This window comes from Lepidochelys kempii, chromosome 2, assembly GCF_965140285.1.
Source record: "Lepidochelys kempii isolate rLepKem1 chromosome 2, rLepKem1.hap1, whole genome shotgun sequence".
NCBI classification, from domain to species: domain Eukaryota; kingdom Metazoa; phylum Chordata; order Testudines; family Cheloniidae; genus Lepidochelys; species Lepidochelys kempii.
In genome coordinates, this window is record NC_136381.1 from 76,207,181 (window position 1) to 76,234,138 (window position 26,958).

The 26,958-nt window shown below is 42.0% G+C and overlaps 1 protein-coding gene across 1 annotated transcript in view; it reads left to right on the forward strand.

Annotated features, from left to right (window-relative positions):
* Window positions 1-20,402, forward strand: part of CCDC178 (coiled-coil domain containing 178) — a 357,920-nt gene extending 337,518 nt beyond the window's left edge. Inside the window, 1 exon segment of the mRNA XM_073331282.1 lies at window positions 19,722-20,402. Coding sequence (XP_073187383.1) covers window positions 19,722-19,874 — 153 coding nt within the window. The 3' untranslated portion in view covers window positions 19,875-20,402.
* The last annotated feature ends 6,556 nt before the right edge of the window (window positions 20,403-26,958 follow it).

The following is a 26,958-nucleotide window of genomic DNA, read 5'->3' on the forward strand; positions in this document are numbered from 1 at the left end:
CTGGGGTAGAAGTGGACCACAGTGTCACATGGGAGTATTCTAGAGTGCAAAGAGAGCAAAGCCTTTGAACTGGTATAGTACACATTTCACCCTCTTTGGGGCTACTCCTCTGATGTGGAAAGAGTGGAGCAGGCTACTGATACGGCTAACATCATTTGCCATTCATGACCATACAACCCTCTTTCTTCTCCCTACTCCCCTCAGTCCAATTGTTTACAAAGGCAATCGAAGATAGGTCTGTTCTCTTTCAAAAAGTTGAGGATTGAGATGGTTCATTTGAATATAAAAATAGTTGTCAAAAATAGATTGGCCCTTGAGATTAGCGAAATATTTCTGAGGAAAATGTTCACAAATCCCCAGTGTGGAGAGATGATGCAGGCTACTGTTTTTACTAAAGTGTCATTGGCATTGCCGTACCTTTTTCTCCACTTTCACGTGTCGCAAAGGTGAACTGACAATTTTGCAATGTTTTGCCTCTGGAATCAAACAATCGCTCCCTCAGATAGAAGAGGTGGTCCTGGTATATAACACATTGGAACAGTGCATTATCTCACATTAGCTGTTGACCGTACATAGTTCTATGGCTCAGTCTGTGACAGTGCATATAGCTTTCTCACCCTGCTAAGCATGATGCTGACCAATCTCACTAAAGATTTTCCCACTTTTTTGGGCTCCCTTCTCTGTCTCCCCAGCTTGATATCTGCCACACCCACATCAACATGCAGAAAATTTACATATCTGGCTGCCATTTGTCTCTTAACCATAGAAGGTTACAAAAATAGAATACACCTTAACGATATCTCTTACAATAGCACTTTCCCATTGAGGTGCTAAGCAATTTTTACTGTTGTCATTGAGAAAAACTTCCACTACCTTCCAAAAAAACCAACCAAACAAACAAAAAAGGCAGCATCTGAAACTGAAGTGATTTCTGGGGCTCACTCAGCTTCCATTAGTTGAGAAAGAAGCTCATCTGTATGTGTGGGCAAAGGCCCTCTCAAAGCAACAGCTTTGGTGTCTCTGGGGCTATGAAATCAATCTGTTGAGCTCATACAAAGGAGAAAGGCTCTCCTTGAGGCAGCCTCAGACATGCAGGAAGAGAGATTTCAAGACTTCCACCATGTAAGGGATCTCAGCGGGCCCTCTTTGTTCCCTGCTAGACCCTCACCCAAGAAGTGCTTGAGTGGATTAAAGAGTCTTTTCTAGCTGTTAAATCTTATCAGGAGTCTAACCTTTCCTCTCAGGGTTACCAAAAAGGCTTTCAGTGGCTCCCTAGAATTTTACTTTCATGCTGCTTCCATTGTTTCTAGAGATCTATTTGTGTCAAATGCAAATATTTTCCCTTTCAAGTTTTAACAATTGTAGAGTCAGCTACAGAGGAAGAGAGGTGTCCTCTCATTTGGAATCTGAGCCATGTGCTCGTCCCATTAGGAAGGTCTGTTAAGGTTTGGAGTATGTGTTTTGCAGAATTCCCTTCTAGTCCAAGAAGCTCATATAGACCACCTGAACTTCTCATGGCACCAGACAGGGTTTATTGCTAAATGTACTCTGGGACTTAAATATGCACTTAGTAGACTTAGGGTTTAGCTATTTGCTGACTATTGAAGTCACAACAAGGAAAAGTTTTCTGTTTCTCCTAAAAAAAAATGTTTTTAAAATAGCTTATCCCTGGTTTCTTAGGGAGTGAATAGCTTGAACAATATTGCCCAGGACTCTCTCATATTTTGTGTTTACATCCTCAGCTTCTCTCTAAACACTAAACATTGTGAGTTTGGCCATGGTAGAGGATATCTCATTCCATTTCCTCTTTCCTTCAGAGGGAATACATTTTGGGGGAAACACCTTGTATTTCATCCTCTCTGACTTGTCAGACGGTGAGTTTATCTCCCCATGCCAGCTTCCCAGATATCACCTGGCATTCCCTGTGCTCTTTCACTAGGCACAATCAGCTCAGTGTATAAGCATCTGTGAAGACAGCCACTGACCACATGGTGGTTAGAGCATAATGTAAATGAGGGGATGCTGGTTAAGAGAGTAGAAGTTCACCTTTCCCTTTCTTACCTCTTCATCCACTCCAAGTCCTCTTTTCTAGTTCATTCTCAAGTATCTCCTTAGAGTGTTTACACATAAGTGTTGAGGGCAGGAGAGAATGGAGGGGCCCTGGCATAGACATGATGAGGATAAAAGGTGGGTTGGAATATTGTGTTGGAGATAAGCAACGGGAACATGGAGAGATGGAAACGGATAGCACTAAGGATCAGAAGGAGGAAAGCAGGGAGTGTAGACTGGCATGATAGAAAGGTACAAAAACAATTGGTGGTATTAAAACAGGTAAATTCGAACCCATAGCAGTAGACCAGTGGTTCCCAAGCTTGTTCCGCCGCTTGTGCAGGGAAAGCCCTGGCGAGCCGGGCAGGTTTGTCTACCTGCCGCATCCGCAGGTTTGGCCGATCGCGGCTCCGAGTGGCCGCAGTTTGCTGCTCCAGGCCAATGGGAGCTGCTGGAAGTGGCGGTCAGTACATCCCTCGGCCTGCGCCGCTTCCAACAGCTCCCTTTGGCCTGGAGCAGCAAACTGCGGCCACTGGGAGCCGCAATTGGCCAACCGCAGACACGGCAGGTAAACAAACCGGCCCGGCCCGCCAGGGGCTTTCCCTGCACAAGCGGCGGAACAAGTTTGGAAACCATTTCAGTAGAGAATCAGTAGGATGTAGTTACAGCAAATTGATATCCTGGCGTGCCAGTTGATGGAGTAACAGTGAGCTAGTGTTTCCCAGATAGCTTGTTACTGATTCTGGTGAAGATGGTGGGGTAGGAGAAGAAAGACGGGCCTTCATTTCTCTCACCACCTCTATAGTTGGCTATTGTGGCTGCCTTTGCATTTTCCATTATGATCTTTATATTCTGTATGTATGAATTCCTATTCATATATTATTTGTGTATTTTTTTCTAGTTATTTTGTAGATTCGTTATGATTTCTGTATATATTTCAGTTATTATTTTGTATGTAGTATAGTTGAAAAGTGTGTTAGGCAATATTGGTACATTAAAGTTTGCAGCTGTGTAAGGAATTGTTTATTGTTATTTTGAGAAATCATTTTCTAAGTGACTTTATAAATGTACCACTAAAGAAAACTGATTTGTATAAAATTTGAATCCTGACTGGGTGTTTATCACATACTTAGCCTCAAGGGAAAGAAATCCTCCATAAACAATATATTGGAAAACTCTGAGTTTGAATATTGATAGGACTAAAGCCTTTTGCAAATCTCTAACACTGTAGCCTTTGGGGATAAGTCTGAGGGGCAATCACTCTCTAAGTAATGTTTGGCCAAATGGATAGTATAGTATAATGTGTCACAATGTTTTACCAGGCAAATTCAGCAAGAATTACTGCTTCGTGCCTTTGTCAGTTACTGATAGAAGATATCTGTCAAGCATCCACTTCAATCTCTAGCTATATTTTCTAAAATCCCTCTATTTTAAGAAGCTTTGGCTAGGGAACGTTCCATTCTGGTTAGCTTTTCTTCAGTCTTTCCTCCAGCAAACAAGTACTTGCAAGCTTCCAAGAGTGGAAATAGTATAGAAGAGACTTCCATTCATGAGAGAACCAAGTTGCTCACCTTTTAACAAAAGTTCTCTAATTTTTTTTTTTTGGACATATCTACGTTTTCTTCCTTTTTTTGTTCTTGAAATATGTTACATGGAGTGGTTCAGGAATTGAGAGTGGGAAGGATTGTTACATTCGTATAAGACTCAGAGCCTGATTTTCCTGGTTTACATCAGCTTAACTCCATTGACTTCAGCAGAGTTGCATCTGATTTACATTTCTGAGAAAGCAGAATTGTGCTTTCAGTGTTAGCGCTGAACCACACAGAATGACACACATTCTCTGTCTTTATTTCTAATACTAGAGTGCTCCTACAATTGAATGCCATGTCAGAGCGAGGAGGCAAATTAAAGATGAGCAACTTTGTTTTGTTTTTACAGTAAAAATATTTTTTATTTCTAAACAGAAATAAGGAAAACTATTGAACTGACACACTAAAAGAAGACGTAAATGTCTCAGAAACTGCATTTTTATGGCACATTTTATAAACACTATAAAATGCAGCATGTTACCAAGTAAGCTGAACTTTCTGAGCAAGGGGAAAGGACATTTTCCCTTAACCCCATATGTCAAAACCACATATGCTAAAGTTGAGAAATGGTGCCTGGAATAAAAGAATACATTTCCTCAATAGCAAATATGTTAAGAGCCAAATCCTTATCCCATTAGGTCTGATTCTTAAATTTGTTTTACATGAATAACTCCATTGACTTAAATTATCCTTGATTTTACACTGTGTGAAATCAGAATCGCATCCTTTGCCTTTGACTTCTGTGGGGACAGAAGCATATGGCCCCAAGTCTCTATCAGGCAGTGCACAGGATCCTAAATCTATACCTAAGCCTGGGCCCCAAATAGACAAATCAATATGTTTTTGTCGCTGAGCCAGCATGGAAAATTGTATTTTAAAACAATGTATTCTAAGTGTTTTATTAAATCTATTTTGAAATCAAGTGAGTGTGGTTAATAAACTATCACTTGATAATTAGTTTCCCCACTTACAAGCGTGAGATATTAAATGTCATTCTTAGCAACATTTACATATATGTTAATTCTAGCTCCATATCCATATTAACAGCAATACAGCACATACACATAAAAGCCATTGATGCTACAGACAACATTTTTCAAAGGAGATATTATTCTTTCAGAGTAGCAGCCGTGTTAGTCTATATCCACAAAAAGAAAAGGAGTACTTGTGGCACCTTAGAGACTAACACATTTATTTGCGCATAAGCATGCATCCAATGAAGTGAGCTGTAGCTCACGAAAGCTTGTGCTCAAATAAATGTCTTAGTCTCTAAGGTGCCACAAGTCCTCCTTTTCATATTATGTTCTGTTCCACACAGTCATATATTCTATAATAGGCATACATGTTCTAATAATAATCAGTGTGTATTTTTCGGCCCTACATGTCTAGAGACCTCTAATCACCTTAACAACACTGAATACAAAAAAGGTACAAAATAAAGCTTTGATTTTGCATCACTTTCTCATGTTGAGTAGTGCTTATTCACTCATGCCCCCCATTCAGCAGTCCATCCCTATTCAACAAAACACTTAAGCACATGCTTAATTTTAAACATGTGCTTATGTGCTTTATTAAACAGGCATGGGACATAAGCTTGTATTTAAATGCTGTGCTGAGCTGGGGCCTCAAAGTGTACCATTGAAGTCAGCGCTGAATAACTTAATGCAAATAAGGTTCCTTACATTACATGTTAACCATATAAGGCAACATATTTTAATGATTTGAAAACAAGATTAATATAAACACAACAACCCTTGCCCCCAACATCCACAAAGCATAAAACATGAAACTGTCCATGAACAAAATAACAACAAAAAGAGTATGGCATAAAATTGTCTTTTAAATTTAGCTTTTAGCAAGTCTCTTAGTCTTTCAATGTCAGTTTCTACATCTTTAAGACATGGGATGGCAATACTTACCTTCTTTAGGCTGTTGTGAGGATTAATTATATAATTTAGCATACAAAGAACTGTGTCCTTATAGGTATTATTGCTGTGGTTGTTTTTTATTATTTTATTATTTATTAAAAGTCTATGTACTCTAAACATATTTTACCAGAAGTTAGCGAACTATAGAGAAAAATTTCATCCCTTTTTCTGTTTGTAGATTGTTCACAAACTGACTTAGATTTTTTACAAATTTGTTCTTGAATTGAAATTAATCCACATGCATTTCATGCAAACAAAGTTAGTTGATGGGTTGCTCGCATTGCGCCTGTAGTCACATGATATTGTTTCTGTTCCCAATTTGGATGAGGTTGGTTGTAATAAAGAACTGGAAGATGTGATTCTCTCAGTAGAGGATGGCAGCGGTTTGTGGAGAGAGAAGGAGTTAGATGGAATTTACAACAGAAGGATTAAGAAATTCACAATATTGTTGTCACAAACAAACTTGTAATTATGCTATGGATGAGCATGCCCACCCCTAGCTGAGAAGGTAGCAGTTGTCCATACTATAAACTCTGTGCCAATGCTCTGGCTGTGGTCCTAGAAGCAATACAGTCCAACGTATTTCAAGCAGTGTCCCATCAACAACCATATTTTGTTAGTACATTAATGGCATTAGTTGAACGTACTGGTCTCCAGTTTTCTGTCCTTCCCATTGACCATCGCCATTGACGTGCACTAACTGTGGAGTGACTTCATGCATGATCCTAGTTAGAAAGGTAGTGTAAAAACTCTGTAATAACCTATGTGTCTTGGCTCTGGCCAGTGGTTTTGGAAATATGTCATGAAGTCTGTTCTTCTGTTGTGTTAATTAAACTTTGTTATGTTACTAAGTGCCTCTTTTGGTCAATGAATTAGAGATGGAAGTGGAGGAATTCTGGATCTGGCAAAAAAAAAACCAAAACATGTATAGATGTTTAGGCCTCAAGCAGATGCTAGGGTACAAGCCTAACATGGGCATCACAAGCATAACTATGTCATCTCAATCTAGCATTTCTGCTAGTGGCAGACCACAGCTATCTGCTGCACAGAAATATCAGCCTCTTGTTCATACTAAGGGAAAAGCAATCTGTCAAGGACAAGGGGACCCCTTTTGAGTACAGAGGATGTAGTACAGGATGTTGTCCTACCACAGGGCAATAAAATGAGATTAAAGTATATGGAGAGGGAGTATTAATCTGTGGATGACACATATTATAGTTTTCCCCCTTTTAAAAGAGAAGAAAACTTAATGCTGGCAAAGTGCAAATTATTTCTTCAGGAAAGAGATAGTTGCAGGAATAGCATGAGGTATATGGTGAAGAAGAGAAGAACATGAAGAAGGATAACAAGGAGAGAGTCTTCCAGTACTCTTGATAAATATTTAGTGCTTAATGTGCTCCATGCAGAAAACCTGCTAGTGATTGTCTTATTTGCACAGGAGGACATATCACCTTTTTTCTGAAGGTCATTTTATGAGAGTTATTGGTCACAAGTGGGATAGGAGTGAGCAACACAGAGACTACCAGCCTCAGTATGCAGGAATAGGTAATTGGCAGACGGAGTATAAAATTTTCTAAAGCTCCATGTTGACATAGGGGCCTAAATCCCATTTTCAAAAGTGTCCAAGTGCCATTGACTTTCAATAGACTTTGACTGGATCTGATGCTCCGGTGTCTTAGTTGCTTTTGAAAATGGGACTTAGGCCCTTTCCAAAAATGTAACTAGAACACAGAAGACAGCCTCGCACTCTTCCTAGTCAACATGTTAGAACTGTTTGTCTTTCTCTTTTTCAAATGTCTATTTTATTGTTATTGTATTTGATTACCTAAAAGTCATACTCATCTGTCTTTATATGCCTCTGAGATCAGCAAGCAGATGTGTGAAAGTAGGCCCACTTACTAAATTATTTACATGTTCTTTGTTTATTTTTTTTCAATGGTATCACATGTGTTTGGTAGTGGAAGATCGCTAAGTGTTCATCTGGCCACCTGCAGTGCTCTCTGGACCAGGGCAGCCTATTTGCCGCGTGTAACAGACCTGTTGCAGTAGTGCTACGGCTAAATAGTAATAGCTCAAGAAGAAAGAGAAGGTTGTGTGTCAGTCTGTCCATGTGATGAGGAGGAGGATGTCAATACTGTTTCTGCTGATGCTGTCAAGGAATTCTTTAAAGTAATGTATAGGCCTTACTTTATAGAACAGTACTTTCCTTCAACAGTAACATGTTTGTGTGATGCTGCTTCTCTGGCACAAACTTTCTACATGTGAACAAGAGGCTTCTGCAGTTAGCAGAGAGTTCTGATGTTCCATTTATATGCCCTAAATTTTAATTCCATAAACAAAAACTCTTTTAAAAGGAGATTAAGGTTTGTTAAGTGTGACGTTCCCCAGTGCAAATGCTAAAACGCACGGAAATGGGATGATTCTTATCCATACCCTACTGCCCATGCAACCAGTTTTCATTGCTAATGACAGACTCCAACAAGGAACTTCCTTCTGCCTCCAGCTGACAAGGAAACTGGTCCACAGGGCTCTGTGTAGCTAGCAGGTTCCAACCTGCCACCCAGAGACCTGGTAACTATTGTCAGAATAGTAACTGAACTCAGAGGACCCCAGTCCTAGGAGCTAATTGGCAGAACACTGGTGGCCCTAATTGGTCCACAGCCCCTATGTAAACCCAGCACAGGAACAGGACATTGTCCATGCAATTGGGATCTACCTTGCTCTGGAATGTGTGACTTGTGCTTCCTGCGCCCACTCCCACTCCCCAGACTTTCCTGCCTGGCCTGACTGATTATTGATTCATGATTTTGCTCTCAAGTTTGTCTCTTACTTCTGATCTCCTGGTAACCTGACCCTGCCTACCTCCTGACACTTGACTCTCAATTTGCCCTCTGGCCCATTCAAACTCTGACCTCCTGGTATCTGACCTGGCCTGATTCCCAACTCCTGCTTCAAACACTAGGTCAGATCACCCATGTCCCAGTGGTGACAGCAATATGCAACATGTAACACATGAGTTTCCTCACAATAAAACACAATCTTAATTTCAACCACAGCAATATCAACTACTGCAGTCAGTCCACAAAGGTGATAAGTGAGTCCTACTTTCAGTCCTGTCTAGTCTTACCCTTAGGGTGGCCAACGAAGAACCAGAATCTTTCCTGCCCCATCTCTTCCCCCCTAAGGCCCCACCCCTGCTCCATCTCTTCCCCCTAAGGCCCCGCCGCTGCTCCGCCTCTTCCCTCAAGGCCCTCCTCCTGCTTCTCTTCCTCTTCCCATCACCTCCCTCCCCCCTCCAGCTGAGCAGGGCTCTTGGGTGGAGAGCTGACTGGGGCAGGAGGAGGAGGGAAAGCCATGCTCCAGAGGTTGAGGGGGTGACTGGGGCAGGATGAGGGGCAGCACCCAGAGGTAGGGCACAAAGGGGGACGAGAAGGCGGCCTGGGTGATGAGCCCAGCCACCAGCCCTGCTCCTCAAATGCCACACGTTCCAGGATCCCTTCTCCTGGGCACCGGCCGCTGGTACCTCTTTCTGCTGGAGCTGGCCAGCTCCTCAGTGCTCCTCCAGCTCCAGCAGCAGCTGTTCTTCCCAGTTCCCACCCTCCCAGCAGCAGAGCGGAACCCGATTGCGGATGGTTACTCAGCATAACCGGACTTTTGGTGTCTGGTCAGTAATACTGACAGGACACTGTCAGGTCCCCTTTTCAACCGGACTTTCCAGTTGAAAACCAGACACCTGGCAATCCTACTCATCCTTCTCCCCTGCTCCTCCCTTACATTGGTCTCCTCCTCCTCCATCTCCCTGTCACCTTCCTCCATTTTCCCCTCTCTGTGTTGGCATGCTAAAATGGCCACTACATAAATTACTTCTGCTTCCATGCAAAATAAATTTTGTTTTGTCATAAAACAAATTCCCATTACAATTCTGTTTTTTATTTTCCAGAAGGATTTGTAAGAATAAAACTTGGCTTGCATGAATAGCCATGACAAAGCAAATACAAAGAATGCCAATATATCAAATGGTAATTCAGGTTCTGATTTGCAAACCTGCTCATGAATCATTGTCCCACTTTTTATCCACCTCTCCATTTTACTATAGGGACCCTAGAAAAAAGTATGGGACAGATCCTCTGGTATCAGTGCTTTCTGCTGCACTGCCTTCAGGTTCTGCTCATAAAACTGGGGTATCTGATCATTCCAGTGTAAGGGAAGTTTTAGGGGCATAAAGCTGCCTTGGAAGGCTCAGCTGGAACTACAGCTGCCCTTTCAATCTCTTGGAGCCATAAGCAGGCCTCAGGGCATGATCTATATGATATTGGTCTGTTGGAGAAATAAAAGGCAATGTCTAAAACAAAATTATGTGAATGAGTTTATTTAACTTCATGGATTATCCTGCTAACATATTTCTAGGACTAAAATAGCAGTAGTTCTGTCGAGTTAGATACAAAAATAAAAACATTTCACTTCAAGGATGAATACAACACATACACTCTGGGTGTTGTCCTCTATAAACAGCATTAAAATTTCTAAGAGGCAGTGTGCCCACCTAGTTAAAAGTAGTAATGAGTTTTTTCCTCCTCTAAATTCCAGTGAATGTTTTCCCCTCCCAATACCTAACAACATGATATATAAAGGGCTAAGTAACATAATTTTCTTTCTTTAAAACCATTCAGCTATGCAATCTTGAGTTCTTTAGACCTTCAGCAGGTGCAATTAGTATATGTTTGAAAAGGTCAAACCTTTTACTTAGAGTTCTCTCCAAAGCATTAATAGCTGCATTACCCCTTTAATAAACTTCAGGCAACATATCTTAGAAGACTGTTTGAAAATCCATTTAAACTATTCAGTTTATGAATAAAAAGCATTTCATTGTTTTTAAGTTACTGAAATACATGTTTAAACACAAAACAGAAAATTATCATCTTCCCATAGCGTGTTATTAGTAACAACATGTATGCTTTCAGTACAAACTGTGCAGATTCCTATCTTTTAAACTTAATGATACGTGGTTGCATCTTCATGACCCTTTCCCTAGGTAATGCCCCCTGCACTGGGTGTGTAAGAGGGCTGGTGTTAGAGCCATTAGAGTGGTTTGCTATATATTACAGTGATTCCCTTGTGGTTAGATCTTCGAGCTGTACAACTGCTTTGCACTGAAACACAAAGCAGATGGAGCAGGGTCCTGGATCTGGCCCAGTGACTCTAATTTTTATAACATTTTATTCATAAAATTGTTTTCTACTCTACTCTGAGGAAATAAAGTGATTCAGATAAACCAGTAGTTCTCAAACTTTTGTACTGGTGACCCCTGTCACACAGCAAGCCTCTGAGTGTGATTCCCCTTATAAATTAAAAACACTTTTAAATATATTTAACACCATTATAAATGCTGGAGGCAAAGCGGGGTTTAGGGTGGAGGCTGACAGTTCACAATCCCCCCATGTAATAACCTCACGACCAACCCCCAGTTTGAGAACCCCTGAGATAAACCATCCTGGTTTGCCTAGTTCCCGTCTAGTTGCACAAGGACAGAAGGAGTATAAATAGCCTCTCCCTCCTTGCTTCCCTGCTCAGGTGTGGGCTCAGCTGTGGTGCTTATGTTCTCATGAGTACCAGGACTGCTCCTGGCTAGCCACACTAAAGTAGAACCAGCCACACTAAAGAAGGGAAGAAGATTCAGGGCTACGACCCAGCCTCTTCTCCCAGCAGTGGCCAGCAAGTGAGCTGAGAACAGAGTATGTTGCTTTCACTAAAAGGGTGTAAAACATGGACTATCCTGCCCAAGTTCATTGGGAGGTATTGTATCTGCTGGAGGACACAAATAGCTGTAAAGACACAATAGAATCCTTGAAGTTTAATTCCATTCCAAACTGTGTCTGCATTGTGGGATTCCATGTTTGTGTCTCATTGATTCCACATCAAGTTTGCTCAATTTACAAATAAAACAGATGTTTCTTTCTAACTGTCACCCCTGCGCACCCAGCTTCGGATCAGACTGTCAGCTGCATTCATTCCTTCTTATGCAACATCCCCAGGAATATCAGGCCAAATTATGTCCCAGTTACAGGTGTGCAACCTGCAATATCATTACTTTTACTGATGATGTATGAGAAGGAGAGAACCCAGCTTGACTCTCCGTCTACTGGTTGTTTGCAGGACTGGCCGTTTTAATGTATCATATGTAAACTGAACAAATTTGATATGGAATCAGTGAGACACAAGACCTGGTGAGGTGTCACAGTAGCCTACTGCCTTTGTCAGTTCCATTTTTGCTGCTGCTGATAGAGAGGCTCCTTTTTGCTGCAGTGCTGAGCTATAGCTTATACTTCGGCTTTCCAGGCTATCTTTCAGCATCCTGTTTGCCTTATTGAGAAATTTCCTCAGGTTCTGCTAAAGGATTATATTCTTCTGATGCCTTTTGATCAATCAGGCTCATTTGGATTGTTCACCAGAGTTCAACTTTCTTTTGTTGTTGTTTTCTAATAAAATAGACTTTGCTGAATAATTAATTCCTACACAGCCTGCGATAAAATATCTTGTTTCAGATTTTAAACATTAAGTATCCAAAAATACAAAAAAACCAAATAGATAGCAGCTGAGAGATGCCCTATAAGGCAGTATAAAGATACCTCAGAAGCCAATTTGCCTGCCCTGCTGCTAAAGTATAGGGGAATTAGGTAGATTCCAACAGTTTCTTGAAAGCCTTCTTTTTAATTGGAAAGGCAGCCACTTCTAGGAAGCTCCCAAAATAACCCAATAAGGGAGTAGCTACCAAAGACTCCTGTGAAGAGCCAGGAGGAGAAAAAGCAGACAAGTATGCATGGTCTGTAGAGCTCTGGGCACTTTACCAGAAGATATTAATGGTGGTGGGAGAGGGACCTTGTAATCCTATCTCATGTCCTCAGAGAACAAGAATTACAGATAAGTAAATTTGTTTTCTTATTTAAATGTAAGCAGGGTCTGAATGAATGCTTCCCTTACAGCTAGCGGAGAGGGAGAGAGAATCTGGGTGTGGTTGTGTAAATACAGTTTGCTCCTCTTTGCTTAGATTTGCTCAGATATTCAGCAGATAGAGTGGTGGTTTGCTCATTGTAATCAACTTGGCTGATGTTAGGTAACAAAGCAAGTTAGTACTGAATGCAGAGGTGGTGTGTAATTTTCCCAGGTGGGGGCTCGAGCCAGTTCTGTGTTGTACAAATGGAAAGGAACCCCTAGATATTGAACCCGGCCCTGGTTGCTTCTGGCTCCACCTGGAAGAAGGGTTATGTATTTGGGGGCTCGTCCGGGATACTGGGTCACTACCCCTCGCAAACACATCTTGAGTGATTCACCAAGTTGGGAAATAATTGTGTTTATATTTTGAGGAAATCACTGTTTGTATAATGGCTAATATGTCAAGTTTTTGGGCCCTGGCTCAGCAGCCTCTAGCTCAGGGGCTGCAGCCTCAGCCGATGATCGGGCAAAAGCACTGGGGCAAACATTGGAAAAGGTTGTGTTGTCCCGTGCTACGTCAAGCTCTTATCGTAAGTCAAGGTTATTTGCTGGGGGTCCCATCCCAATACCTGGAGAAGAGGAGTTTGAACCCTGGTTAGAACATACCACTGAAATGCTGCAGGAGTGCGCTGTATCAGATGCTGAGAAGCAAAGATGTCTAGTAGAGAGCCTCAGGGGCCCAGCATTAGATGTGATTCGCACCCTGAAGCTCACTAACCCTGGGGTCAGTGTGAAGGACTGCCTAGAGACCCTCAAGCACACCTTTGGGAGCGTAGAGGGCTCTAAGGACAGTTATTGTAAGTTCCTTAATTCCCAACAGCAAAGGGGCAAGAAGTTTTCAGCTTATGTACAGAGGCTGGAGAGGCTGCTTCAGGGAGCTGTCAAGAGGGGAGCAGTAGCTGCTGAGCAGATGGATCAGACCAGACTGGCTCAAATTGTAAGAAGAACTCAATATCAGCACCCGATTCTACTTCCCCTCTGGTTAAGAGAACAACAGGAACATCCTCCGAGTTCCTCCCAGCTGATAAAAGAGGTCAGAGAGGAGGAAGAAAGGCAGGCTGCCAGTGAGTTTTGGGAAGCCCAACCATCTGAGCCAGCCAGCATAGCACCCCTGCGGACACCAAGTGCACTGATGGTGAGCACCAGAGAGGAACTTGCCGAACAAGTGCAGGTTCTAACAGAACATATAGATGAGCAGCAAAGGACCATTGACCAGAGTAAGACTTCCAAGCTTAAGGAGCCTCTGGCTGTGGCAATGGAGAAATCAACATTTAGAGCCACCATCCCACCTGAGCAAAGGGCGAAAGGGCAATTCTTCTGTGGTCAGGCTGGACACAGTGCTGCCAAGTGTTGTAATGAAGAAAATCCCTCCTTCGTGTATGGAAAGCTGAGGATCAGCTGGGAGGGGGCAAGGAACTGCTGAAGGGTTGGGCTGGGGGCCACCCAGGCCTGGAGGATTTGAATGCTCCCCTGGAAAAGACTGTCCAGCTGGGATCTCCTCAGGACTGAAAGGGCGTCGAGCAGAGGTCACGGTGAGGATTGAAGGGGCAGAATGTAAAGCAGTGCTTGACACAGGATCTCAAGTGACTATTATATTTCAGTCATTCTACCAACGGATGCTTAGGCACCTGCCTGTACAGCCACTGACCAACCTTGGTCTGTGTGGCCTCAGCATGGATGAATACCCCTACCAAGGGTATGTCATAGTGTACCTGGAATTTCCAGAGGAGGTTGCTGGAGTAAGAGAAGAGGTAGACACTGCTGCCTTAATATGCCCCAACCGTAAAGGAATCTCTGATGTGTATGTGCTAACAGGGACCAACTCCAGTCTTTTCAAGGTACTCATGGATTACTGCAGACGATGGGCTGGGGACCAATACCTGAACACCCTGATGATCTATATGCTTTGTGCTGAAGCCTGTAGGAAAATTGAGAGCACTAAAAAGGAGACGTCTGAGCTATCGATGAGGGCATTGAGGTACGCTGGAATGACCCCCTTAGTGGTGCCTGCAAGGATGGAGCAAGAAGTGCTTGTCATGAGTATGTGGCTGAAAGGCAGTAAAGGAGCATTAGCAATGGTAGAGCAGCTGGCCGAAGGAGAGCTCCCTGAAGGAGTGCTGGTCCCCAGTGGAGTCATAACCCTACCTGCTGAAGCCCAGGAAAAGGTGATTATACAGATTACTAATGAAACAAGCCATGATAATGTTGTGAAACAAAGGCAGAAGATAGCAGACCTCTTTGAGCCTGAAAACATTGTAAGACCCCAGTGTGAAACTCAAATTCCGGCAATAGATCCTGCAGTTTGACTTTGGAGATTCACCATTGTCCAAGGAGTGGAAGGATCGCCTGAGGAAGAAACTTTGTGAAATATTCAGGGTATTCTCACTGCATGAGTGGGACGTGGGGTGTGCAAAAGGGGTAGAGCACAACATCAGATTACATGTTAGGGGCTTATTCCTTCACCTACTTACTTCCCTGGTCCGGGGCTTATTACTTCACCCACTTACTTCCCTGGTCCTTCTCGCATGAACAGAGAGCAACAATACTCAAAGTCCAAAGGTGTAAACAATTCGATGTTTATTGGGGTGAACTTCCAGCAAGCATGATTCCAGTTTCCTTCCTTAGTGTCCCCCTTGCCAGCTCTGACACCACAGAGCCTTACCTATGTCTCTGTTCCCATTCTCCCTGCTTACCAAAACATGATTCCAATTTCCCCACCCCCATTTTCTGTTCTCATTCCCCCCCACACTTACTTCCTGACTGACTGCAGACTATATAGTAAAACTTGCGTTCTGCTTAGCTATACCTTAACCAATCATTTTACTGAAATTTAACTAACCAATCCTAACATATTGTAACATGATTATTTAACCAATTATATCCCACCACTGTAATTAGTTTACACCCAGCAAACTTAATTATACAGCAGACAGAAACAATCACAGAACCAGACAGAGATTATACAGACAAACAATAGGGAAATGGGAACTACAATGATAGAACAACACAGAAATGAGGATTTCACATCCCAGCCATTGATAAGTGAGTCCTTACTGAACAGAAAACTATCAAACTAAACTTCCTTTTACATCCTCTAGGCTCTTCCCTTTCTCTGGAGGTGATAGAGCAGATCACCTTTCTAACAGCCCCAGATTGCCTTATTTCAATGTGATTAGTTTGGAATGTGAGGATGTGACCAGTCGCTTCCCAGCTTATGGCTGCCTCTGCTGCTTAGCCAAAGATCTTAGCCTAAAACAGGGCCTCAGACTGTCACAGTAAGAGAAGGCCCTTACAGTGATTTTGATTCTTTCTTTTATACCTCTATAACTAGCAAAGTGATAAGAATACACCTAAATTCTTAGAATATAGGCCTTTACAGACAGGCCTGAATATCTATATCCTAACAGATTTCAGAGTAGCAGCCATGTTAGTCTGTATCCGCAAAAAGAAAAGGAGTACTTGTGGCACCTTAGAGACTAACAAATTTATTTGCGCATAAGCTTTTGTGAGCTACAGCTCACTTCATCGGATGCATTCAGTGGAAAATGCAGTGGGGAGATTTATATACACAGAGAGCATGAAACAATGTCCTCACACTACATGACTCTTGACTCTTCAGGGAGAGATCTAGGAAGATTGCTCTCTCAGAGATGGAAGATGTGCAACATCTTCAGGAGCTGATTGCAAATGGCATCATTACCAAGTCCCTTAGCCCATATGCCTCACCCATTGTGGTGGTCCATAAAAAGAATGGAAACATCTGGATGTGTATCGACTACCGCACCCTAAACAGCCATACTGTGGTTGAACAGTACACCATGCCTCGAGTACAAGATGCCTTAGACTGTTTGCTGGGAAGCCAGTGGTTCTCAGTATTGGATCTTTGAAGTGGATATAAACAGATCCCTCTGGGAGTAGAAGATAAGGAGAAGACAGCCTTCATCTGTCCATTAGGGTTTTATCAGTTTGAACGCATGACTCAAGGTATTTCTGGGGCACTTGCCACATTTCAACGTCTTATGGAGAAAGTTGTGGGAGACATGAACTTACTACAAGTCTTGGTTTAGTTGGATGACCTGATTGTATTTGGAAGGACTTGGGAGGAGCATGAAGAAAGACTTCTTAAAGTGCTTGATAGGTTGGAGGCCTATGGACTGAAGCTTTCCATTGATAAATGCCAGTTCTTTAGAACATCAGTGAAGTACATGAGTCACATCATGTCCCAAGAGGGCATGAGTACTGATCCAGATAAAACAGAAGCACTCACTACATGGCCACACCCAAGTAATTACAGAGAGCTTAAGGCTTTTCTTGGATTTAGTGGTTACTATCGTAGGTTTGTGAAGAATTATGCTACCGTTGTAAGGCCTCTGAATGATCTTACCCATCCAGCAAAAACAAGTATAAGACCAAGAGTAAGGGGAGGTCCTTAAGGCCTCCTGAGCAGAGACACTATGAATCCTTAGAGCCCTTTGGACCATGATGGGACGAGAACTGTGGAAGGGCTTTTTGAGAAATCATTAAATCCCTAACTTATGCTCCAGTCCTAGTCTTTGCTGACCCAAGCAAGCCATTTATCCTACATACAGATGCCAGTTTGGAGGGTTTAGGAGTGGTCCTATAACAGGAAGTTGAGGGCAAATGTAAATCTGTGGCCTTTGCCCGCCAAGGGCTGTCTGATAGTGAAACTCAGTACCCCATCCACAAGCTGGAGTTCTTGGCCTTGAAATGGGCCATCACTGAGAAGTTTCATGACTACTTGTATGGAGCTACGTTTCAAGTGTGGACAGACAACAATCCGCTAACTTACCTGTTGACAAGTACTAAGTTGGATGCTACAGGGCAGAGATGGGTGGCCAGTTTGGCTAGCTACGAGTTTAGCATTTAGTACCGATCAGGGAGAAGTAATGTAGATGCAGATGCATTGTCACAGCGTCCGCAGCCATCAGAAATTGCTGTGATTCCTATGGATGGAGTGAGAGCTATTTGCAATGGAAGTTATCAAGAGTCAGGGGCCTATGAGAATCTTCATGGTTGTGTTGCAGAAACTCTGGGCCTGCCTCCTGAAATTGTGCCATCTGCCTCTGTGAATTATATTGTGTTGGACCAGTCTCCGTTGTCCATGCTCAATGCTGCTGACTGGCAAAAAGTCCAACTGCAAGATACTGACACTCATGACACACAACTTGCAAAAAGAGAGGGGCGAAATGCTGTTGCAATTATTCCATCTATCCCCGAGGGTAGACAACTATTGAGGGAATGGCAAACTAAAACTGATACAGGGAGTGCTGCACCAGATCACAGCAGATCCTTTACAAAATCCGCAAACACAACTATTACTACCAAAAGAGTACAGAGCCCTGGCCATGAGGGCCCTGCCTGATGGTTTTGGACATTTGGGAATGGAGAGAACCCCGGAACTTATTCATAGTAGGTTCTACTCGCCCTGGATAGCTGAGGACATACGCAAGAAATGTGAGACATGCGCTCGGTGTGTTCAAAGGAAAACTCTGCCCACTAGAGCAGCATACCTGAAGAATTTCACAAGCAGCAAACCTTTGGAGCTGGTATACGTTGATTTTTTGTCTTTAGAAGTGGACAGGAAGAATGTTGGGAACATCTTAGTAGTAACTGACCATTTTACATGGTATGCACAGGCATATCCCACACATGACCAGAGGACCACCACCATTGCTCGAGTATTCTGGGAGAAATATTTTTCAGTGTACAGATACCCATATTCGGCTGGTGGAGGAGTGCGACAAGAGTGGTGAGCAGGTGGCCGTTGAGTGGCCCGTGGAGCGAGTAAGATGCCTCTTTACCCCACACCCAGGGTGGGAGGTGAACTCTGCAGAACTCTGTGTCTGCACTGACCAAGGACAGCAACTGTGAGTGGGGTGCAAAGAAGGGTAGGGCATGTGAAAGGTACTTTTGGTTTGCTGGACTTAAGACCCTGAGGGGAAAAGGACACTGCCCAACCTACTTGGGGGTGAGTCTTTTACTCATGGTTTATGTTTATGAACCCTGTTCACAGTGTTTTCCCAAATTAACTCAGAGTTACTTCCCTCCTTTTATTAAAAGTTTCTTTTCTACACTTGGACTCTGTGCTTGCTAGTGTGGAAGTATTGCCTCTTAGAGGCACCAAGGGGGTGATGTGTAATTTTCCCAGGTTATTGGGTGGGGCTCAAGCCGGTTCTGTGTTGTATCGATGGAAAGGAACCCTAGATATTGAACCTGGCCATGGTTGCTGCTGGCTCCACCTGGCAGAAGGGTTACGTTCAGTTTCATAATAGTGCTAACACACTCCATGCAGTGCCTGGATAGTAGGGGGCGTTGAAGACACTTGGCTTTTAGTGTTGTATCTTACTATAACATCTGAGACATAATCATCACTCAGAAAGGCCCTGTCTGTCATGTCTGTTGTTTAAGGGACTAATCGGACATGACATAAAGCCTCAACCTGTAGTGTTGTAGAAGCAGCAGAAAATATTTTGCTTTGCTTTTCTTCATAATATAGTAGGATTAAGGTTTTTTTAACCTGATCATAGCTGTGGATATAATATAATTAATTATAATTAATTAATAGCCACTATAATAGCTGTGGATACATCAAGGCATGGTAAGGTGATACTGTCTTCATTATATGTGGTGGGAGTGTTGACGATATCTGCGCAATAAAGCTGGGGGCAGTGATATTAGAAAGTATTAAGAAAATCATATTAACTCATTGTTATAATAGCTCTTCATGCAGTAGTCAAAATTAGAGTCCCAATCCTGCAAAATGCTGCACACTAGCAGCTCCTTGTACTCATGTGGATGTAAGAGCCCAGCAGTTTGTAGGATCCAGTACTAAAATTGACTTCAGTTGATCATAAACTCCTGTCAACATTGATTAATGTGAGAAAATTGCCTATTAAATATGATGGAAAGGGGTTTTTGTTTCAAATGTTTCTTGTCTATGCAGCTAGTTTGACTGATTTAAAGAAGTTGATTTAGGGCTAAATCTTTCTTTGTAGGTGTATGTGTGCTGTGCTACCCACAACAGCAGATGAAATTGTTGTTTTTATTGTTAGTAACTTTTCCACATGTTTGATTTCATAATAATGCTTTGTTTTCTAAAGTAATGAGTACTTATTGATTTTGTTTACTTTTCTATTCTAAACAGGGGGAGTTGTCAAAAACGATCCAGCACATCACTGCCTTCTTGCATTCCTTGACAGATGGCTCATCTACTAAAGACGACAATGCAAACAACCAGTGTCTCTTGGATGCTGAAGTAAAAGACAAGAAAAGTCACACAGTTCAGATAACAGTGTAATTGGACATTCACCTGTTTGCCATTTCACACTTCCATGGACGAAAAACTCACTCACCTCCCAGCATGCCTTGCCGTTCTCTTACTTACAGCAAATCCATAACAATGAAACAGGTGACTTTCATGCTGCTGTCAGGAACGATCTAATTTCAGCTCTGGGTGACTGATTGCAATTGGCTTTGCCTCATCTGATAATTAATCTATGTCACCATTAATTGGAAGAGAGAATAATTACTGGCAGTGTTGACAGTGACTGTACGCTTCCCCAGATTTCCCCATCGTGTTGGCCCAAATAAAAGCTTTGCAATTCAGTACTTAAAGTTTATGTAAACTGTAACAATACCTATGCCCATGTGACACTTTCAGACACTCTGTCTAATGTACTTTTATTTTTGTGTTTACCAATCTTTTTTAGCTCACTGAAAGCTGTCTCCCTCAATCACTCCTCAATGTTCTATCTTAATTTTGTGGAAGTTTAAAGTTTTCAATGAGCTGGAGATGAATGATTAATGAATAAATTTAAATGCTTCATTTTGTCTATGGATCATTAGTCAAGTCCTTTGTGGTAAGGACCTGAGAAAGGAGTGGAAATTATTGAGACATTAGCCTGAAGCAAGCTTGAGGTAAATATTATGCAAAAAAAAAAAAAAAAGCATGGTGAGTGAACAACTTTTTGCCTGGCAAAGAACCTCCAGAAAATTTGAGCCCCTATTTTGGTCCAGTTTATTGTAGTACCAATCAAATGGTAGAGTCTATAGACAGAAAACATATTTTGTTAAAATAATGGTTTGCAGCAAATTACTTAGCTAGAAATTCATATTTTTCTTTTGCCTATGCAGTAACACAGAAAGAGTACCTTTTAGAGTCAGCAGCAAACCTGGAATAAGCAAATATTTCACGTAGTAGAAGATAACTAACTGTTGTGCTAATCAGAGGTAGAGAGAGAGAAAGCTATCATTCATAATATCTAGGTTATGATGAATACATTTTAAAATACTTAACTACTTTTGAAGAGATGCTTGTACCACAATGCATGCTTAGAAAGAAGTGAACAAAGGCACTCTTGCATTTATTTGGCCATTAGTAACAATTTTCAGAGATAATTTTGTTTCAATATGTTATCTGCTTCCCCTTTTGAAACCCACTGTATCATCTTATTTACCATTACCAACTGTTTAATTTTACCTCTGCTAAGCTCTCACACTGTTTTTGTCAAGGAAATGATTGTGCTGTCACAAATGCAAGATTATGATATCACTTTTTGACTTAAAAAATAAAAGCAATCTTTAAAGGCAACCAGCTCCTCACCAGATATCAGTAACCAAAAGAAGTCTATGAAAGGTTAAGGGTATCTATCTATCTGTCTACAAAGAACGAAAACCACCCAATATATGTGACAGATGGGGAGCAAAGCTATGGAGTTACCATTATCCTACTGCTTTAGTACATGGCACATACAGTATCTTCTCTTTCAAAATAATGCTTTAAAAACATGAAATATCAGTAGTAGGTATCTATGGACTCAACCCCGCAGGCTCTTGTGCATAGTTCCATCAACTTCCCATGGATTTATGTGGCACTATGCACAGGAATAAGCATGTGCTCAGAAGTGTTTGCAGGATGCAGCCCATAGTTATCTAAAATTAAAATCGTATATTTCAATATGCAAATATTTTAGAGAAGATACTGTTTGTGTTGTGTTAAGATTTCTAGTCTTAAATATGTACTAAAAAAAATAGCAGTGATGGGAATTCAATAGCTGTGCTCCACATCTGTCTACCAAATCATGGAAATCACTTCAGTAACATACCATATGACAGAGGAAAACTGAAAAGAGCAAATATGCACCGAAGCCTGCAGGTGTGAGAATAATGCGTCTAGCCCCATCTGTCATTATGTGTTATGTGTTCGGGGGGGAGAGGGTGGGGATTTTTCATAATACAGCTACATATGTACATGGATATATGATATTTAAAACAAAACAGATTTTGCCATAGTATAAAACATTGAAGCCATAGCTTCAGCATATTTTAGTTCTCAAGCAAACAGTCCAAAATCAGTAACAAATAATTTAGAAGAAAACACCATCTCATTTTTACTGTGTCTGGTTTTTCCCGCAGTACTGTTGCTTTGAAATGTAAACTATTCAAAGCAAATTCTCTGTGAATTCATAGAATCATAGAATAGAAGGGTTGGAAGGGACCTCAAGAGGTCATCTAGTCCAACCCCTGCCCAAAGCAGGACTAATCCCCAATTAAATCATCCCAGCCAGGGCTTTGTCAAGCCTGACCTTAAAAACTTCTAAGGAAGGAGATTCTACCACCTCCCTAGGTAACGCATTCCAGTGTTTCACCACCCTCCTAGTGAAAAAGTTTTTCCTAATATCCAACCTAAATCTCCCCCACTGCAACTTGAGACCATTACGCCTTGTCCTGTCATCTGCTATCACTGAGAATAGTCTAGATCCATCCTCTTTGGAACCACCTCTCAGGTAGTTGAAAGCAGCTATCAAATCCCCCCTCATTCTTCTGTTCTGCAGACTAAACAATCCCAGTTCCCTCAGCCTCTCCTCATAACTCATGTGTTCCAGACCCCTAATCATTTTTGTTGCCCTTCACTGGACTTTCTCCAATTTTTCCACATCCTTCTTGTAGTGTGGGACCCAAAACTGAACACAGTACTCCAGATGAGGCCTCACCAATGTCGAATAGAGGGGAACAATCACGTCCCTCGATCTGCTGGCTATGCCCCTACTTATACACCCCAAAATGCCATTGGCCTTCTTGGCAACAAGGGCACACTGTCGACTCATATCCAGCTTCTCGTCCACTGTCACCCCTAGGTCCTTCTCTGCAGAACTGCTGCCTAGCCATTCGGTCCCTAGTCTGTAGCGGTGCATTGGATTCTTCCGTCCTAAGTGCAGGACTCTGCACTTGTCCTTGTTGAACCTCATCAGATTTCTTTTGACCCAATCCTCCAATTTGTCTAGGTCCCTCTGTATCCTATCCCTACCTGCCACCGTATCTACCACTCCTCCTAGTTTAGTATCATCCGCAAATTTGCTGAGAGTGCAATCCACACCATCCTCCAGATCATTTATGAAGATATTGAAGAAAACCAGCCCCAGGACTGACCCTTGGGGCACTCCACTTGATACCGGCTGCCATCTAGACATGAAGCCATTGATCACTACCCGTTGAGCCCGACAATCTAGCCAACTTTCTACCCACCTTATAGTGCATTCATGCAGCCCATACTTTTTTAACTTGCTGACAAGAATACTGTGGGAGACCGTGTCAAAAGCTTTGCTAAAGTCAAGAAACAATACATCCACTGCTTTCCCTTCATCCACAGCACCAGTAATCTCATCATAGGAGGCGATTAGATTAGTCAGGCATGACCTTCCCTTAGTGAATCCATGCTGACTGTTCCTGATCACTTTCCTCTCGTGTAAGTGCTTCAGGATTGATTCCTTGAGGACCTGCTCCATGATTTTTCCGGGGACTGAGGTGAGGCTGACTGGCCTGTAGTTCCCAGGATCCTCCTTCTTCCCTTTTTTAAAGATGAGCACTACATTAGCCTTTTTCCAGTCATCCGGGACTTCCCCCGATTGCCATGAGTTTTCAAAGATAATGGCCAATGGCTCTGCAATCACAGCCGCCAACTCCTTTAGCACTCTCGGATGCAACGCATCCGGCCCCATGGACTTGTGTACATCCAGCTTTTCTAAATAGTCCCTAACCACTTCTTTCTCCACAGAGGGCTGGCCACCTACTCCCCATCTTGTGTTGCCCAGCACAGCAGTCTGGGAGCTGACCTTGTTCGTGAAGACAGAGGCAAAAAAAGCATTCTTGTCATAGTTTCTTTCTGAGTTCATTTCTTGTACATTTCCTGTGCTTTATTGAAAGATTTAGGGTAAACTGGAATAGGCAGTAAATCAGTTTAATAGGCAAGTATTAATACATCACAAAGTGTGCACTTACCATGTATTTTAGGTATAAACTTGCCAAGAGTTAATTTAGTCTGGAAGTGGGAAGAAGATTTCTAACTGTTAAGCGAGGTTCTGGAACAGCTGACCAATAGGAATAGTGGGGTTCTACATTTCAATGGTTTTATTATTCTATTAATGGGATTATATGCCTTCAAGAGCAGGGGAATGGACTCGATGACTCAGGAGATCCCTCCCTGTCATTTGTTCTTTTGATCTTATGGATTGGCCAGCAGGACACCTCAGGAGACACTGGACCAAAAACTGGGTTTGTCCACCTGAGAAATGAGGGCATTTAGCACAAAGAATGGATAAATAATTAAGGGCTGGATCCAATGCCCACTGAAGTTAGTGGAAAGACCTCCATTGACTTTAATAGTCATTGGATTAAATGCACTTCTAGAACTTTGTTTTTAGCCAGTATGTGATGTTTTTGATTCCATTTCAGTAACAATTCACTAATGAATCATAACTACTAATAAATTATACTGAACCTTCAGCAGCCAGTGACATTGGTCCTTGCCTGATGCATTTTTTAAACAAATTTTGCTCTCGTTATTTAAAAAATATTCAGGTCAGAATTTTAAAATTCTAAATGTTAGAATATTTGTGCTTCCTGTACTCGCCGTTGACACCTACCAAGTATTTTTCTGTACTGTATATATTATATTAGGGACCTTTCATATTCTGACACACATTGAAGCTAAATTCAGCAGCAAGGCCTCTTGATTTCTGAGACTTTGTGACAAACAGAAATTCCTCAGATATGAAATGTATGCAGAAGAAAATGCTTATTCAATTAAGCATAAAAATGAGTAACACTGGGTAGTGATACGTTTCATTCAATAAAAACCACCGTTTGTGTGGGGTGTTAATGTTCTGTCGTTGTGGGAGTTACCAGCTGGGAAGTTGGGACTTCAGTCACAGCAGATAGATCAGAAGTTTAAAGTTAGTGTTGGGGGTTAGGATGATCTTTTGTGACTACTCTGGCTCCACCTCTTTTCCTTCATGCTCTACCATTGTTGGCAAAGGCTTTCACAACTCCCTTGTGGCAGAGTGCAGGAATGATGCTATGGGCAGTGTTCTGCTTGCTCTTCAGGAGTCCAGGCACCATGCTGATCAGTAAATTTTATCTGTTTTGTCTGTTTTACATTACCAAGCAGAGCAGAGGAAACGATTTTTGTGAGTTCCATATCTGGGCCAAATTCCTAGGAATTTCTGTATCCATGTAAATTGTGAAAGCCCTCTTCTGCATGTGTTATACTCATGAGTACATGAGTATACTCATGTACAAAAATCTTCTGGCTCCTGGATGTGACATAATCCCTGTGAAATATGAGATTAAGCAACTCAGCACTACCTCTATAACAGTGATCATAAACTGAATGTTAAAGGAAAACTGTCCTCATGGTGAGAATGAGGCTGTCAGCCTAAGCGGTTCTCTGGCAATAGTCAAGAGGAAAGGAGGGATGAAGTAAGCATGGGGGGGGGCGATAACTTATGTAAGGCATAAGGTAACTTATGTAAGGCATAGATCCAAGATTCCAAACTTGTGGTTTATGATGTTACCAGAAGCCATCAATGGAATTACAGCTCCATAATTCACAGTTACATGTTTATTCTCTATATAACACACAGTACTGACTGGACTTGAGGTTTATGATGGCAAACTATTGGTGAGACTGAAGAAATGACCAATAGTGAATCTCAGTTTCACTACTGAAGAACATTACTGCCTGTTGAAGGTCACTTTTTCAATTCAAGGTTAATAGTGTCTGCTCTAAAGTAAAATATCAGGTCTGCATTTAGTTTATTAAACACTAAACAAAGTGGATACACAAGAAATTTCTGTGGGGAGATTTTCAAAGGCACAAAGGGTGCCTAACTTCCTGAGGCTTTTATGAAAATCCCAGCCTAAATGCTTCTATGTACACCAAGGGCACTTTAAATAGTAAATGATGGAGGGAACTGTCATATTTGCAGGTGCCATTTTCCTGCCTTGAATTTAAAGTCTCCATGTTCCCATCGTTACAAATGACATGGGTACCATAAAAGCCTGACCCAACTCTCATTAATTTAAATGGAACTGGATCAGATCCGAAGTGAACTTTTGAGGCTACAGTAGGCTCAAATGCCCCAACAATTATGTGGGTGAAACTGGACAATGCCTACAGTCTCAAATGAACTCTCACAGAAAAATGATGAGACAAAAACACTCTTATCACCCATGGGTGAACACTTTTCAGAGAGCGATCCCTCCATATCAGATCTCCTCGTCCTTGCGCTCACAGGAAATCTGCACAACCACTTCAGAATCTAAGCCTGGGAATTTAAATTTATCATGCTGCTAGAGACCAAAATTCATGGCAGTGACACTTGTTTTATGGCTCATTCCCACAATCCATAACCTACTAACCCTTCTTTGTCCTATGATGGCAGAGGTGTTAATTGCTCATTTCACTTTAACTGGTCTCCTGCAACATGCTTAACCTTATGTTCAACAATCTGTATTCAACAATCTGCCCACCTTGTATTTAGCTATGACACTCTGATTACTTATTCCAGACCTGAAGAAGAGCTCTGTTCCGCTCAAAAGCTTGTCTCTTCCACCAACAGAAGTCAGGCCATTAAAATTACCTCACTCACTTTGTCTCATAGATAAATTAGTCAACTGTCATTTATGACATGGAAGTGTTATTTACATACCAGTGTGATGCTCTGCCATTGGGGATGGCTGTTGGGAAACCATGGTTTCAGTGTAGCCTTTTGCAAATGTGGATGTCTGTGCAGGTGCCAGATTAATTTGACCTACTATATTTTGGGCTATCTTTTAATTTGGGATATTTTTTCAGGTTTTGGTTTATGCAGTATTATTGCATTTGGTTGTGGGAAGAAGGGTCTGCAGTGTTAGCAGAGTGTAACTGTAGACAAATTGTCTAGAGAAGCAGGACCAGCTCTAAGCACCAGCAAAGCAAGAACGTGCTTCAGGCGGCACAATTCCAGGGGCGGCATTCCGGCCACCCTTTTTTTTGCTTGGGCAGTTGTGCTCTTGGAGCTTGGGGCAGCAAAATCCTAGAGCCAGCCCTGTACAGAAGTCAT